The sequence below is a fragment of the Notamacropus eugenii genome, chromosome 7 (assembly GCF_028372415.1).
Source record: "Notamacropus eugenii isolate mMacEug1 chromosome 7, mMacEug1.pri_v2, whole genome shotgun sequence".
Classification (NCBI taxonomy): Eukaryota; Metazoa; Chordata; class Mammalia; order Diprotodontia; family Macropodidae; genus Notamacropus; species Notamacropus eugenii.
Genome location: NC_092878.1, coordinates 161,975,707 through 161,992,110, shown reverse-complemented (window position 1 = coordinate 161,992,110; position 16,404 = coordinate 161,975,707). Strand labels below are relative to the sequence as shown.

The 16,404-nt window shown below is 42.4% G+C and overlaps 1 protein-coding gene across 1 annotated transcript; it reads right to left on the bottom strand.

Annotated features, from left to right (window-relative positions):
* Positions 1 to 1,566: 1,566 nt before the first annotated feature.
* IL21 (interleukin 21) lies at positions 1,567 to 12,971 on the bottom strand. Its single transcript, XM_072625193.1, has 5 exons — positions 12,696 to 12,971; positions 12,536 to 12,571; positions 5,788 to 5,934; positions 2,609 to 2,686; positions 1,567 to 2,521 (listed from the first exon to the last, which is right to left on the bottom strand). The coding sequence occupies exons 1-5, from the start codon at positions 12,837 to 12,839 to the stop codon at positions 2,465 to 2,467; spliced, it is 462 nt and encodes a 153-aa protein (XP_072481294.1). The 5' UTR covers positions 12,840 to 12,971; the 3' UTR covers positions 1,567 to 2,464.
* Positions 12,972 to 16,404: the final 3,433 nt, after the last annotated feature.

Genomic DNA, 16,404 nt, shown 5'->3' with positions numbered 1-16,404 from the left:
AAAAAAAAAAATCAATCCAATTACAACTGGAAGAGAACTTAGAGAGTAACTAGTTGGTTCATCCTCTTTTAAGAGATGAAGAAAATGAGAGCTAGAGAGGGCAGGAGACTCCCTCTGTAAGTAGAGTCATTCATCCTTTGCCTTTGATTGGTCTTGAATGAAATAGATAGAGACAGAGCTTTCCATTGGCCCTGCTTTCCCCCGTGGTTTTTGGACCGCTGTTGTCTTCCCCTTGTGCTTCGGGAAAGATCTCTTAGGCTTCAAGTTCACTTGTACTTTTAAAAGTTCTTCCTCCCCATCCCAGCTCCATGAAAGGATTTTTATTTCAGGTAAAGAACTTGGTCAAACAACTTCTGAACAGATATTTCAGAGGCCTAACAGTTATGGTACTGAAAAAAATCCATTATTTTGAAACTTAAGCCAGGATATCAAAGAAATAACTAACCACCAAACCAGGCAGGGATAAGAACATAAAGAATACGTGTTTTAGCTACTGCAGAACTGTTGATCTCCCATGGTTTCTATGACATTGGCTAAACCAGATAGAAGTGGACAACTTTTAAGTTTGAGCTCAGACACATGTAAATGTTCATGGTTATCATCATGTGTGCCAGTCATTTCCAAAATGGTCAAGCATTTCAGAATGGAGTGTGGTAATGGAGCTGAGGTCCTAAGAAAGAATTATGGTCTTGAAAATATTGTTGTTTGAAACCAGCTTTTAAGTGAAACCATCCTCTACCTGAGTTAGTAGGTGGATGCTATACACTTCTCTTTCAAAACACATAATAGATTTTTTTTCTCTCACTTCCTATTAGACCCAGAGCGCTGATCATCCCACACATTCTCTGTTCTTTGGCATGTTCCAAAGATCAATCTGACAGAGATAGGGGCTTCTTGAATTAGCTTATGACTTTGTGGTAACAATTTTATTCCTTCAGAGGAAGGGATCCTAACATTTTTGGGTCATAGGCCCCTTTCAGCAGTCTAGTGAAATCATGGACCCATTCTCATAGTAATGTTTTTTTTGATACATACAACAAAATACATAGAATTACAAAGGAAACCAAGTATAATGAAATGCAGTTTTCAAAAAATTTTTTAGAAGAGTTCACTGACCCTAGATTGAGAACTCATCCTAAAAAATATATTTGGCTGCATGTAGAAGGTTATTGAAGAGATTGCTTGTTTCCATTACACTTGTTTGGATGCTTGGTATATTTAAGACATTTAAGACAAAGGGAAATCTCTTTCCCTCAAACCATTTAGACACAAGTTGTGCAAGGAATTTTGCAATGTTTGCTCCATAGGAGTTCAGTTTTCAGACTTCAGAGTTCAGTTTGGCCAGGGATATTATTCCTGCCCTCCATCTCCTGTGTCCATCATGAAGGCTTTGTTGGAAAAAGGGAGGGAGGCAGAAAATGAAGTGTGGCAGCCCCAACTGTCTCAGAATACTTTCTGTGAATTTAGTGGATAGGACACTGGAGTTGATTCAGGAAGACCTGAGTTGAAATCCTTTCTCAGGGCTACAAGCTGTGTGACCCTGAGCATATATCACTTAACCTTTTTTTTTTTTTCCTGAAACTCATCTACAAAATGATGGAGTTAGACTCTATGACCTCTAAAGTCCCTTCCAGCTCTAAATCTATGAATGGGAAGGAAATTTTGGGAGGGGGGGCATTTTATACCCTCTCCTGCCATAATATCCTAATCCTATGAAAAAACAGTGAATAATATAAATACATTTTTTCATTCCCATAGAACATAAATATTTCATTGAGTCCTTATGAACAAAATGACATTCTTAGTAGCCAGCTAGAAAAGTAATTCCCTTCAAAGCATAAATAAGTTACATTTTTAATATGTAAAATATACTAAGATGGGGGAGCTGTTCAGATAAGATTTTAAAAATTAGACCTTTCTCTTTTAAAAAAAGTTTTTTTAAAAAATAATTTTTCTTAGTTCCTGTGTTTTTGTGTTCTCACTCATGTTTGAATAGGGGACTCTCTCTATTATGAATATAAACTAGCAGTATTTAACTAGGAATGGTAAAGAGACCAGGGTTGCCAAAAGAGAAAGGGAATAAAACAAGATAGAGGCAGATCCCAAGTGATCCTGTCTATACCCCCCTTCCCCATCTCCTGGTATCAATACCCCCCATTGGGAAACACAGTGAAAGATGAATATCAGAGGACATGGCCTCTCCATCTATCCCTTGTTAATGAGGTTATGAACTGAGCTGACCATGTCCCCAAGTCACCAAATCCAGGATAGAAGGAGGTTTGGAAGGTTTGTATCTGATAGTAGTTTTGGAAAACTCTTCTTGACTTTAAACTCTTATCTGAACTCATTTTCCCCCATCATGGTTATGCTGCATTTCCTCCATTAGAATATTAAGATCTTAGAGTATGTCACATAGTGTCCAACTTTATCTTAGGGCTTTGGGCATCTTCACCTCCCTCGTGTATTAGGTGCAGTGATCACGGCAGCGATGATGATGGTGATGCTGATCGTAAGAGATCATCTGTGAAGACAACACTGCATCAGTGACCCCAGCATGAAAGACCCGGTGCCCATGGGTGGATGGAAGTGATGGAAGAAACAAAGATACCTTTTGGAGAAGTGATCTCAGGCTGTCAAGGAATTCTTGGGGTGACTTCTCCTTAAAGGAATCACATGAAGGGCATTTCTGGAAAGCCAAGAAGCAGAAGAATTCATTTGCACCCTTAATGCCTTGGTTTCTTGGAAAGAATAAAGGAAGGAAAAGAGGGAAGGAGGAGAGGAGGGAGGGACAAAGGAAGCAAGGAAGGAGGGAAGGAAGAGAGGGAGGGAAGGAAAAGTAAAAGAAAGGAAAGAAAGGAAGGGATAAACAAGCATTTATTAAGCACTTACTAAATTCCAAGCATTACATTAAGCTCTTTAGAAATATCTTATTTGGATGGGCATGCACATCACCTGCCTGTTATTCATCTAGCTGAAAGACAAAATCCTGTACTGTCACTTTATTAGGGGCAAGGTGGGGAGAGGGATTGGAGAGGGAGAATGGAAAGAACATGGAGCCAAGAGTCTGGAGTCCTGAATTCCATTCCCACATTTGTCCTAATATGGTGGATAATTTTTGTTAAATCATTTAACCTCTTTACTTGTAAAATGAGGGCATTGAATAAAGTGACCTTAAGGTATTAAAAAAATCTCATGACTTTCTCACTTTCTCTGTCTCTTTCTGGCTCTTTCTCTCTCTCACTTTCTCTCTCTCTCCCTCTTTTCCTCTGTTCCTCTCTCTGAGGAAGGAAGAATAAAAGCAGTCAGGGCTGATGGCTGGTCTTTATTCCATTAATCACCCACCAAATATTTATGTGACATCTACTCTGAGCTAGGAACTGTACCGGGTGCTGTGGATAGAAATGCAAAGATCAAAACAATCCTTAGTCTTGAGAAATCTGTATACTCTTGGGTAAGAAAACCCCCACACAGAGATTAAACGCAAAGTGTGTGGGGGAGAGAGACAGCATGAGCACGTGGGGGTACCAGGGAAGGCTCCATGGAGAAGATGGTGGAGGGGAGGAGGGACTGAATGTGTCCTTTCATTCTGCCTGAACCACTTGACTGGCCCGAGTCAAGCCTAGCTCAAGATATTGGCTTTGGAACTTCGTTTTGAAGGAAGAGAGGGATTTTAGGAGGCAGAGTTAAGATTGGAGTTCATTCCAGATGTGGAAGGTGGACTGAGTCAGGGCATGGAGATGGAATGTCATATAGGAGAAACAGAGAGCAGGGTAATTTGACCAGACTGTAATGTGTAAGGAAGAAAAGTAATTTATTTACAATGAGGCTGGAAAGAGAGACCAGGTTGTGAAAGACATTGAAACCTCACAGAGGACTTCTATGTTTGATTCTAGAGACAATAGGGAGACACTGGAGTTCACTGAGTAGGGGAATGAATGGTGTGATCAGATCTGCTCTTAAGGATGGACAGCTGGACATCAGTATGGAGACAGAGATAGGAATGAGGACACACACTGAGGCAGGGAGACCCAATGGGTAGCCTCTGAAATAACCGAAGCAAGAAGTGAGCAGGACCAGAATCTGCTAGCTGTTTGAGTGCAGAAAAGGGGTTGATGTGGGAGAAGTTGTAGAGGTATAAATGGTGAAATTTGGCAACCAATTAGATAATGGGGGTGAGGGAATTAGGAGTCAAGGCTCAGGCAAGGTTGTGAGCCCCAGAGACCTGAAGAATGCTGGTGCCTTCAACAGGGGGAGGGCAGGGTGCCAAGCACTGTGTTAAAGCACTTAACAAATGTCATCTTATTTGATTCTCACAATAACCTTGGGAGGTAGCTACGATTATTGTTCCCATTTTACAGTTGAGAAACGGAGACAAACAGAGGCTAAATGACTTGCCCAGGGTGCCACAGCTAGTAAGTGTCTGAGATCAGATTTGACCTTGATTCTTCTTGACCTCTGGGGACCAAGGTTTCAGAAATAAGAAAGTTTGGTGGGGTAGAAATTGTGGGGGACATGTTAAATTTGAGATACCTATGGGACATCCCGTTAAAAATACCCAGTAGGTAGTTGGTGAAGAGGGACAGGATTATGGGAGAGAAAGTGTTTAGTTATATGGACCTGTGCATCATCATCATTATAGAATGAGATGATCATTAAACCTCATCAAGAGAGGGTGTAGAGAGAGAAGGCTCAGGATAGAACCTTGGAAATTACTCACTATTGGGAATGGGATATGGATGAAGGTAATCAGATGGGTTGGTAAGAGGGGAAGTAGGATAGAAGGAGGTCATGAAAACCCAGGAAAGAATGTTTAGGAAAAGAGAACGAGTGGTCAATAGAGTCAAATATGGCAGAGATTACAAAAATGATAAGGGCTGAGAAAGGAATGTCAGATTTGACAGCTGGGAGACCTGGTAACTTTGGAGAGAATGATTTTGGCTGAGGGATAAGGTCAGAAACCAGATTTAAAATAATTGAGAAAAGGTGAAATAGAGGTAACAAATATAGATAGTTTGATTTAGAAAGGGAAGAGAATATGGTCAGTTGAGGTGAGGGCTTTTTTTTCTCCCCAGGATGGGGAGTTTGGGCATGTCCGTAGACATTAGAGAAGGAAGTGGTAGACAGGAAACAATTGAAGATGGTGGGCATGATTGAATGGCAGTCTTCTGAAGATCCAAGAGAATGGGGTCAAGGGCCCATGTACCAGGATTATCCTACTTGGAATAAGTGGAGTCACCCAGCCATTATGTCAGAAATGGGTCTTAAACTTAAGTCTTCCTGACTCTGAGGCCATCTCTCTATCCACTGTGTCACACTGCCTCTTAGTTAATAAGAATAATTAACTTAAATCAAAAACAACCAGAGAGAGAGGGCAGAGATGACCTTCCCCCTGCCCCACTCAACTCTCTTCCCTCCCCCACCATGCTTCAAGTTAATGGTACCTACCTCAGCACCCAAAATTTCTAATTTTGGTCCTGCTTTTAGACCATTCATATTGAGAAGAAAGAGGATTGAGAACATAACTGTCTAAATAAGGAGAAAATGTTTCAGAGATTACAAATAGACAGTAAATCTTCTTGTACCCATACTGCTCCTTGGTAGGTTGGGTGCTTTCACTCTCACAGGTCATCTGGGTCCCAAGAACAGCATAGAGTTCCCAGCACATTGGTGTCTGGGGGCTGTGCCTTTCCCCAAAGTGAGACCTAACCAGGGAGATCCAAGAAGACTTGGAGCATCTCACTAGAGCGCCCAACTTTGTGCGTAGATAGTAAATGACAATGAGCTTACTGGCTTGGTCTTTCTGGCTTCTTTCCAAGGCAGCTTCCTTCTGAGTTGTTTAATTAAAATATCAAATCTCATTTTCTTTTCTTCATTATTGGAGGGTGTTAATGGGGCCTCCTGGAAACATTTAATAGCTGATTCCTCACAGTGTTTCTGAAAGAAAAACAATGTTGACACATGTAAGAGAAAACTATGGAGAAAAAATGACCTTCCCTGCCTTGGTCATTCCATCTTTCTCATTGGTTGGGATTCATATTAATTAATAACTGGCATCTAAGCTGAACAGGAGATAGAGCCCTGGGCCTGGAGTTAGGAAAGCCTGATGTCCAATCCTGCCTCAGGCACTTATTAGCTGTGTTGACATGGTCAAGTCACTTAACCTTTCTCAGGCTCAGTTTCCCCATCTGTAAAATGAGAAGATGAATTCAATGACCTCTGAGGTTCCTTGTAACTTGAAATCTATTTATGCAGGTTTAAAGTTTGCCTCTTTCACGTAAGGCTGTGTAACCCCCAGCTTAACGTCTGCATGTCCTAGTCAATTCTCTGACAATCAGAAAGGGTGTCCACCTGCACTGGGTGAGGGAATTTCCTCCTCCAGGAGTTCCCTATCTTGATGACAGCATAGCTCTGGGTCCCCTCCCCTACCTTCCCTCTTTTAGAGTTTGAAAAGTGCTTTATAGAGCAATGGTATTTGACAACCCTTGGAGGATGGTACTACCGGTAGCTTCTTAAGCATTTTAAGATGAACAGCAGGTTCACAGAGGCCCACTGATTTGACTAAGATCACGGAGCTAGTAAGGATCAGAGGCAGGATCTGAACCCAGGTCTTCTATTTGGCCTCTCATGAGATCATAGAATGACATTTAAAGGAAGGAAGGAAGGAAATAAAGGAGGCATCTACAGTGTGTCAGCAGCTGGGCACCAGCTACCTAAATGCTGTGTAAATGTTTCATTTTATCCTCACAATAACCCTTAGAGGGATGTACTTTTATTATTCCCACTTTACAGATGGGGAAACTGAGTCAGGCAAAGATTAAGTAATTTGCCCAAGGTCACACAACTAGTGTCTGAGTCCAGATTTGAACTCGGGGTTTTCGACTCTTGGCCCCAATGCTCTATCCATTTTTCACCTGGTTGCCTCTTAGGTACCAGCTGACCATTAACCACGTACCTGGTGTCTTGCCCTGGATAGTTCAGGAATTCTGGAAAATGCATTTATCATTTAATAAACCATCAGTATATCTTTTTAAAAAAATATGTCCTTTTGAAAACTTAGGTTGTATTCTGTGTGACCCTGGATAAATCACTTTGCTTCTGTACTCCAGGCAATTCTTTAAGACTGTAAGATATACAGAAGGTGCAATCTGCATAAATAGAGGGAATTTCCTCACCTGTGAGTGCCTTATACTAATGAAACCACAGGTCCAGGCCCTTTCCCTGTTATTAAAAACAATAAAACCAAACAATCTGATTTTCAAGATGTGGAAGGAAAGCACAGTAACCCTTAGAATGGAAGAAACCTTGGGATAGCATGTTTTCGAAGCAGCATTCATTATCAAGCCATGCTTTGATAAAAATAAAAATTTGCCAAATACTATTATAATTGAGAAGCAGAAGGGATCACAGAGGGTTAGCTCCTCCAATATCTCTGTTTTAGAGACAAAGAAACTGAGGCTTAGAGAGGTGGTCACATGGATAGTAAATGGCAGAGCTAAGATTTGAACTCAGGTCCTTTGACTCCACAAATCAAGCAGGGATTCTTAAACGGGGGTCCATGAATAGATTTCAGGGGGCTGACAAGCTTAGATGCAACAGAAAAAATCACATCTTTATTTTCTGTAATCTCTAACTGAAATTTAGCATTTCCTTGAATTAGAATTAAAAAAAAATTGTGAGAAGGGTCCAGACACTTTATCAAAGGGATTCATAACAGAAAAAAAAATAGAAGAAAAAATCCATCTTGGGATCAGAACTGAGAGAAAAGATCGAGAATCCTTCACCTTGAAAAATAAAGCTTACAACGATTTGGTTATTTAAATGAATCAAGTTAATGCTGGTTCTATGAAAATGTAGGATCCTAAGTTTAGGTGGAGCCCGAGAACACCTCCAGAACCCAGCCTGTCCACCATACAGGTGAGGAAACCGGGGCTCAGAGGATAGCATCTTACTGGGGTTACCCAACTACCAAGAGAAGGTACCTGATCTTACTAAGTACTAGGATCTTAGAGCTGGGAGGGATTGTGGAAACATCGAGTCATGCTTCCTCATTTTACAGATGAGGAAACTGAGGCTCTTTGACGTGGATTTCCACAGTCGCACGCTAAGTATCAGACGTGGGATCCGAACCCAGGGCTTCTTGACTGTCTAGCGCTTCCTCTGCGATGCTATAAGTTTGTAACTTTTTTGTTAATTAAAAATAAAAATCTAAAGTTTCGTCTTCGGGGTTTTTTTTAAAGCAAAAGGTAGATGGTTGGGGCTGGTGCCCAGACCCCGGAGGCTCTCCACTGGGTACCTCGCATCTCCCCTAAGTGCTGGCGCACCGAGGTGATTGCGGCTCCCAAACCAAGCGCCGGCATCTCTTCTCTGCTTGCTCGGCCTCCCAGCCTCCCTCCCAGCCTGCCTTCCAGCCTGGCGGCTGGCCACGAAGCCTCCTTCCGCAGCTCTGTCAAAATGCTTATTTAAGAGAAACAATTTCTAAATGTGAACTCGGGCGCTGCATTTTTCCTTGAAAACCACATACTCGCATTTGTTTCAGTTTCTCTCGTTTTCTTTTCTTTTTAACCACTACCGGCCTAACTTACTGGAAAAAAAAATAATATTCATAATTAAAGAGGCAAATTTTCCAGCTGAAACTGAAAAACCTTAACTGTTTCATCCGTGATGATCTGAACAACCAGCGTTTCTCACCGAGGCCCAGGATTGCTGAGTTAACACTTCCAGCCGTGTGTGTTGACAGAAAATTAGACTCCAGAGAAGAATGGGGTCCTGCAGACCTTGTATCATTAGCCTGCTGATCTGCTGGGTCAAGGGTTCTGATGTTTTTAGAGCAGATTTAGTGCAAGGCCGGGTGGGTGCTCTGAATTACAGTTCCTTTGCTGGGACTGCTTTTCTCCACTTCCAAGCCCTGGGAGGTTCACTAAGTGCAGATGGTTTTAGCTCTATCTCACCAGGTCAGAAACAGCTCAGAAGGGCTGTGACTGGAGCAGGGTCACACAGACCGCAAGTAGCAGGACCCAAATTCAAAGCTAGGTCGTTTCTGACCCCAATTTATAGAATTGAAAGATCGTAGATTAAGAGTGAGATGGGACGTTAGAGGAAGGAAATAAGGGTTTATATGGTGCCTACTGTATGTACCACGCACTGTGCTCAGCACTTGACAACAATCCATCGAGGTAGGTGCGATTGTTATACCCATTTTAGGGTTGAGAAAACTGAGGCAGTGGTCACATAGCTTTGTCTGAGGCTAGGTTTGAAGTCAGGGTCAGTCCTCTGTCCATGGTGAGATCTAGAGACCTCTAATAGCATTAGAGTCTGCTGAGTTCAACTCCCTCATTTTACAGATGAGAGAACTGAGACACAGGGAAGCTAAGTATCCAGGGTCACTCGACTAGAGAGTTCCTAGAGCCTGAGGTTTTACCTTAGGTCTTTCCTGATTCCAAGTCCAGCTTTCTATCCGCTATGCCACATTGTCTTGCTGAGAGGTATCTGATCTGAGCCTCCTTAAACTTGCAATGAAAAGTCCTTTGGTGTGGTAGAAAAAGGACGGAACACAATTTATGTTTATATTCCAGTTCCAACGGTATGACCTTGGACAAGTTCCTCTTTGCCTCTCAGTTTCCTGACCTGTAAAACGGGGGTTATAAAGCTAACTCTTCACAGGTCAGTTTGAGCTGGTTGAACCATGGACAGTGTTTAAATGAGTATCTCAGGTCTTCCCCCCCCCACCCCCCCACACACACATTGGCTAACACCTTTGCCCACCTACTGCCTCTCTGAAACACTGTATTGCTATGGCCACCTGGCTCCTCCAGCAATGTGGGACCCTGGACCAGCGTCCTGGCTCTTGTAGGACCTATTGGGAAGGGTAGCTTTGGATAGATTTTCCTTGACCTTTTGCCATTATGAATTAGCCAGTGGAAATCTATGGAGTTCTCTGCTGTTATCTGAAGGTCAGAGACTTGGGAAACCCAAGGAAGTCAAAAGCCACAGTGAGAGACACTCTTTCCTCTTTCTCCAGCAGGAGAGTGAGGCGAGGGCTGTGCCTGCAGCCAGGTGCACTGACTCACATTTCACATGGGAAAAAGTTTGCCTTTGTGAAAATAGAATCTCACAGGCCGTGGCAGCTCCAGCTGTAAATCTGAAATTGATGAACGCTAAGGGATCCTGTCCAGCTCTGAATTTTGCATTTCTGATGATGCTGGGTTATATTTTTTCAGAAACGAAGCATCTAAAGAGGTGTTTTGCTCCCTTGGACACATCCCTTTTGTTCTACATGAAAACTAGGGTGTGAGTCATTGAAAAAATAGGGGACTGTATGGATACACAGATACTTTGTAATAACTGACTTTATAAAAAGCTCATGGACTTATAACTGGAACAGACCTTATAGGAAATCTTGTCCAACCCTTTAATTTTATAGATGAAGAAACTGAACTTTTGAAAGGTCACATGGAAAGCAAATGGTAGTTAGGATTTGAAACTAGGTCCTCTGACTTAACACAGTGCCCAAGCAGTCTTACTCTAAATGCTTAGTGCCATTCCCCCTTTCTTTCCGTGGTACCACAACTGCCTGATAGTCCCTTGAAAACTTCACAAAGCATTTGACACATATAATTTCATTTGTCCTCATGACAGTACTGTGAGGTCAGTACCATAGGTATTCTAATGTCTGTTTTACCAATGGGGAAACTGAGGCTCTGTGAATTTAAATGACTGAAGTGTAAGGGGTGAGATTTGGATCCAGTTCTTGACAGTCAAGTTCAACATTCTATCTAGTACTCCACTGTGAACTATACAAAGATCGTGGACTTGGCTACTACTGTAGATGTCACAGTTCTTGCACCATTGGATGGAGTCTCATTTCCACTCATCGCTCCCAACCCAACCCTAGTGAAGTGCTTTGCACACATCGGTTAGGTAAGTACTTAGTAAATGTTGGGTGTATTGTATCATATCTATGTGCCAGGCTAAACCAACCTCTAATATTCACTTTCTGAATGCCTTCATTTCATTCACTTTTGTATCCTTTTAGAGGCAAGTCAAATGGTCTCAGCTTGAATGCAGGTTAGACAAAAGGGAGACCAAAGGGAGGTGTCTATGAGTTGAAGCACTTTCTCTTTTCATGAGTTGGCCTGCTGGGAAGATGCCTTAAATCTTCCAGCTCAGCCCTTTGTCACTGCTATCAGACAGTTTGACAAGTACTATCTCATCGATGAGACAATACCCTTTCATTTTGCCTCATTGTTTATGTATTCAAAGCATGATGGATAGATGCATCTATTAAGTAGCATCCTCCCTTGGACTCCGTTAGGGACAATCTCCTCCTAAGTGGCTGGAGGGAGCTCTTAGTTTGATTCCTTTTGCAAAGTGCATACAGTAAGTAGGGCAGAATAAGTTTTAGGAAAAATGAGTGATTATGAGTCATTCACTTTCTCAACTATTTACATTCATTTACAGTAACTCTTTTCTTATTACTCTTTTGTTTAACATCTAGATCCCTTCCTGTGTTTATCCCCAGCTCTCTTTATATCTCTCTACGGTTATTTTTGTTTTGAGAACACAAGTGCACTGCAGTGCCAACATTCACCACCACTTTCTGTGTGCTGTGCATGGTAGGAGTCATTCTGAAGTTAGTGCTACTTAACTGCTCCTTCTTGGAATTCTGATGGATTTCTTTTTAAGTAGTTTAAGAACCCATACTTCATCATGCAAGTAATACTTGAGACCCCAAGGAAGTATAATGATCTCCATGCCCCTACTCTGGGCCATCCTACTAATTATTTTCGTTACCTTAATGAACAAGCCTTCCATGGTGTGCATCCATATTTTACATACTTCTTCCTATCCATTAAAAATTAGATGAATTGCCTACTCCTCAGGTCCTTTCTCAAAGCAGAGTGATGGACTATGTGGTCTCTGGATATTCATTTCAGCCTAGTGGGTTTGCAGAATATTGGCTGGGGAATCCATTCACTGAATTTGGAGTCAGAGCACCTGAATTCAAATCCCATATCGGTCATTTATTAACTGTGTGACCTTAGGCAAGACACTTGGCATCTCTGGGACTCAGTTTTCTCATATGACAAATGAGGAAGCTGGACTTTATGGCCTCTAAGGTCCCTAAAGCCATGATCCTAAGATGCTATCTATGGTGTAATCTATCGATGATAAATGCTATCTTTCTATGACTATGATAGATACTATCTATCTATGGCTTGGAAGTGGTAGAAGATCAAATTCAAGGGATGGCCACATGTCAAAAAACCTCTTAGATTATATTTGAATGTAATTGATCCACCTGGCCACACATCATAGGAGAAAGCATAATATCTAAGCAAAAGATAGATCACCAGTTCTACAACTTGTATACAAGGTTTAATTCCAAATCCACGGACTGTTTCAGGATGAATGATTTAATTTTGCTGCTACTCCACACTCCCACTTGCCCTACCAAGATAGGACATTTTCTCCTCATCCGCCTTTCACAATACTCAAACATAAACATTTAGAGCAATGTAAAACTGGTCTTACTTACCTCAACATTTTCAGGGGTAGGCAGAAGTGCAGGATCCTAGAGCAAAAGAAAATGGCATTCATGTGATTTTTAGGTGGAAAAGGGCTCCTTTCAGACTGAGAACAAGCAGCATCGAAGCCGTGGGTTGTTCGCCCTGGGTGACAGCTCTAGTCTTACTCACCGTGTCATTCACACACGTTTTCAGCTGTTCAACAATTTGTAGAAGTTGGATGATCCTGGTCTGGCGGCGGATTGGGGAGTTCTGTTTAGGGGCCACTGTCCCAGAGAAGATGATGACCAGGCAGTAGATAACTATCCTCTCCATGGGTCTGGGTTTTAGGCTTCCAATTGCCAGGAGTCAATCCCTAGCTTTGCTAAGGATGTGCTAGATCTGCTGTACAGTGGACAGGCTGCCAGCCACTCACCTATTTATTCATCCTTATAGGAGAGCTAAAACCCTCCCATTTCAGCCTGGAAATCTTTGTGAGATGGATGAATGTGAGTAACTTTTTTCTTTTCCACTGGCTAGGTATACGTGTGCATGTGTGAGGGCGTGGGGGCAGGGATTGATGGAGACAGCAAAATGTGCCCCATCTGCATGTTAGACAGGAAAAGGAGAGAATGGGTGGATTCCAGTTTTCACCATGAATCAAAAGGGGGCCCAGGAGTAAACAGTAGGTATTAGAAGACTTCAAAGGAATAAACACAAACACCTTGATCTCTTTTTTTCAGGCCACCCACAGCATTTTACCTGTACCATCTGACACCCAAGGGGCACACTCATAGTGACACTCCAGTGATGAGTCAACTGGCCTCATGTATTGCTCTGGAGGTCTTACCCCAGTGTCTTTGTCATTCTGTTTGGAATTAGCTGGTATGCCATCAGCTATGTAGGAGGAGAGGAAGCCTTTAGGAAGTTTTGAATAGAGAGGGCATTTCCCCAAGAAAAATTCTAGGTTCTGGCTAACTCAGAAATGGGATTTTGCCAGTCAACCAGCATGTACTAAGTTCCTACTATGTACAAATAGCACTTTTGCGATAGCAGATCTTGGGTTTGCTGTTTTTAATATTGACACCTCCCAGCAGTGTGAACTTAGGTGAATTACTTATCTCTGAAAATCAGTTTCTTCATCTGTAAAATGGGGATAATAATATTTCTAGTACTAACCTCACAAAACTGGGGTGGCACGATGCTCGTATAAGATAAAGTGCCTAAAGTGCTTCAAAGACTACAGAGCTCTGCATCGATGGTATTATTATTATGGTGGTGGTGGTTTCTGACAATGCATTTGAAAATCTTGATTTGCTAATACCCAAAGTGCTGCACCTCCCTGACCCAATGCTGCAGCCTTGTGAGGCATCCCTTCTGTGACACAGTGAAGTAAATCTCCTTTTGTTAAATGTTTGTATTCTATGAAGGTCTCATCTAGGTGGCTGATGGAGAGAAATAGAGACAAAGACGTGCCAGAGAGAAATAGAGTAGAAGACTATAGACTGTAGGGAATAGAGATAAAATAGAAGTGGGCTCAGGACAGAGCCTTGGAGGACACCCACAGTTAGGGGCTATGATATGGATGAGTAACCAGTGAAGGAAACCAGAGGGATCTGATGGGGAGGAGGAGAATCAGGAGAGAGCAGAGAGAAAAGTGTGTCCAGAAGGAGAGAACAGTCCATAGAGTCAAATGTAGTAGTAGAGAAGTCAAGGAGGATGAAAACTGAGAAAAGACAATCAGATCAGGTCATTCAGAGATACCTGGTAACTTTGTACAGAGCTGCTTTGGTTGAGGGATGAGATGGGAAGCCATTACAAGGGGTTGAGGAATATGTGTGAGGAAAAGAAACGAAGACAAGGGCAGACAACTTTTTATGAGTTTGCCTGAGAAGAGAGGGGAGACATGTAGGATAATAGCTTGAGGAGGAATAGGGTCTAGTGGAGACCTGGAAATAGGAAGAAACGGAAGGTTACAGAGGGAGCAAAATAATGGAGGCAATCTGCTAGGGACGAGTGGAAGGAAGGGAATCAAGGCTGCATGAGGAAGGGCTTGGCTTTGCAAAGGAGAAGGGCCACTTCCTTATCTAGAGATTGGAACGGAGGAGAGGCTGGGAGATGGTATCAAGAGATTTGTAGATGAAGAGAAGGGGAGCAGTGACAACTCAACAACCTCGTTCTTTCTCAGTGGATCAGCAAGGTCCTCCAGTGGGAGGATGAAGTGAGGGGCAGGTATTGGAGGCTTGAAGAGAGAAGAGGGTACTTGTTATAGCTTCTGTGAGGAGTGAGACAGGAAATCAACTGAGGAGGCATAAAAGGTCCCACCTGGAGCTAGAGAACTTAAGTCCGTAGCAAACCTGGTCAGCACCAATTTGTGATTTCTTCCAGCTCAATTAGACTGCACATGAGTACAAGCAAAAGAGGTGGATAGTGGGAGTAAGGGAGGCTTTGAGTCTGGCAAGGGATGAGTGGTGATAGAACAAAACTACGAGATATTCCAGTAGAGAGCTCAGCGTGCAGCTGAATTGGTTAATTGGAGGGACAGAATGGAGAAGAGAGAGCCAGAACAGGGCTGATTGTCTGGGAACACGCTGAGGACTGGAGTAGGGGCCTGGAGATGGTGATGAGAGTGAGGTGGAATGATTATGGCTGTACGGAGGAAATTCAGAGATTAACACTAAGGAAATGAAACGTTTGTGAATAATGAGATACAACTTGACCATCCCTTTGAGTGGCTGAATTGGAGTGGGGGAACAGGCTATGGGATTTGAGGAGATGGAGGAGCTGGGAGCTTAGGGTCTGAGGGAGCATCCACATGAACAAGGACAGACCCTGGGAGGAGAGGAAGGCAGTGAGCAAGGCAGTCAACAAGGTAATGAGACTTGAGGTAGTAGAAATGCATTTAAATTCTGATTTTGGCTCTTACAGTTTGACCATGAGTGAGCCTCAGTTTCCCCACCTATAAAATAGGGATATTGATAATCTGTGCTACTTACTTTACAATGGTAAGAATGCTAGCTTTGAAATCAATGGAACTGGGTTTGAATCCTGGGTCTATGAATTTTTTTTTATGACTATGATTTTTTGGCAGTCTAGTTCAGTCTCTTCTTCTGTAAATGAAGGGATGAGTTTAGTCAATCAATAAGGTCTCTTTCAGATCCTACAAGAGACTTGTTTGTTCTGAGGACAAGGCGCTATATCTATTAATTTATAAATTAAGCCTATGAAAAGTTGTGGAATAGGAAACTGAAATTGGACTTTTATTGCATACTGGTTTGTTTGATTGGTTACCTCTTCAATAATCTGACCCTTAACCTTGCTGTGTCTCAGTTTTTGTTAAGTGGGAGGTTGGTCTCTAAGATCCCCCAAGTTCTAAACCAATGATCCACTCACCTGGTTCTTCCCTCTGGAGCACAGCGAATAAGTCAAAGGATAATCCTTCAGATACTGAAGACAGCCCTCATGTCCCCTTCCAACTCACAGTATAACCTGTTTTGTGGCAAACTACTTTCAATGCCCTCACTCATCCCCATCCCTCATCTCCTCTCCTCCAGGATAAACATCCTCAGTTTCTTCCTTTGACCAGTCTTCAGATGGCATGAATTTGAATCTCTTTGCCGTCCTGGTTGTTTCTGCTCAAGACTAGAATACTGCAGAGGCAATTTGACATAGAGATGATAGCACTGAGCTTAGAGTCAGGAGAAATAATAATCCACATACTACTGACCTCCTGGGCTCACATGAGCAAATCATGCTGTAAACCTTCTGTGGTGGTTGTTGTCTTTTGTCTTTGAAGAGGACCAAAATGACATCACCATGATAAAGTGAAGTTTCAGTGTGTCCGACTGTGGCTGATCAGACCCATATGAGCTCAGCATGCTCTACTATAGGTTGGGCAGAT

Coding starts and splice junctions, on each gene's coding strand:
- IL21 (XM_072625193.1), bottom strand. CDS start 12,839: ATGGAGAGGATAGTTATCTACTGCCTGGTCATCATCTTCTCTGGGACA. Junction 12,572..12,695: donor AAACGTGTGTGAATGACACG/GTGAGTAAGACT, acceptor CTTTTGCTCTAG/GATCCTGCACTTCTGCCTAC. Junction 5,935..12,535: donor CTACCCCTGAAAATGTTGAG/GTAAGTAAGACC, acceptor TTTTTCTTTCAG/AAACACTGTGAGGAATCAGC.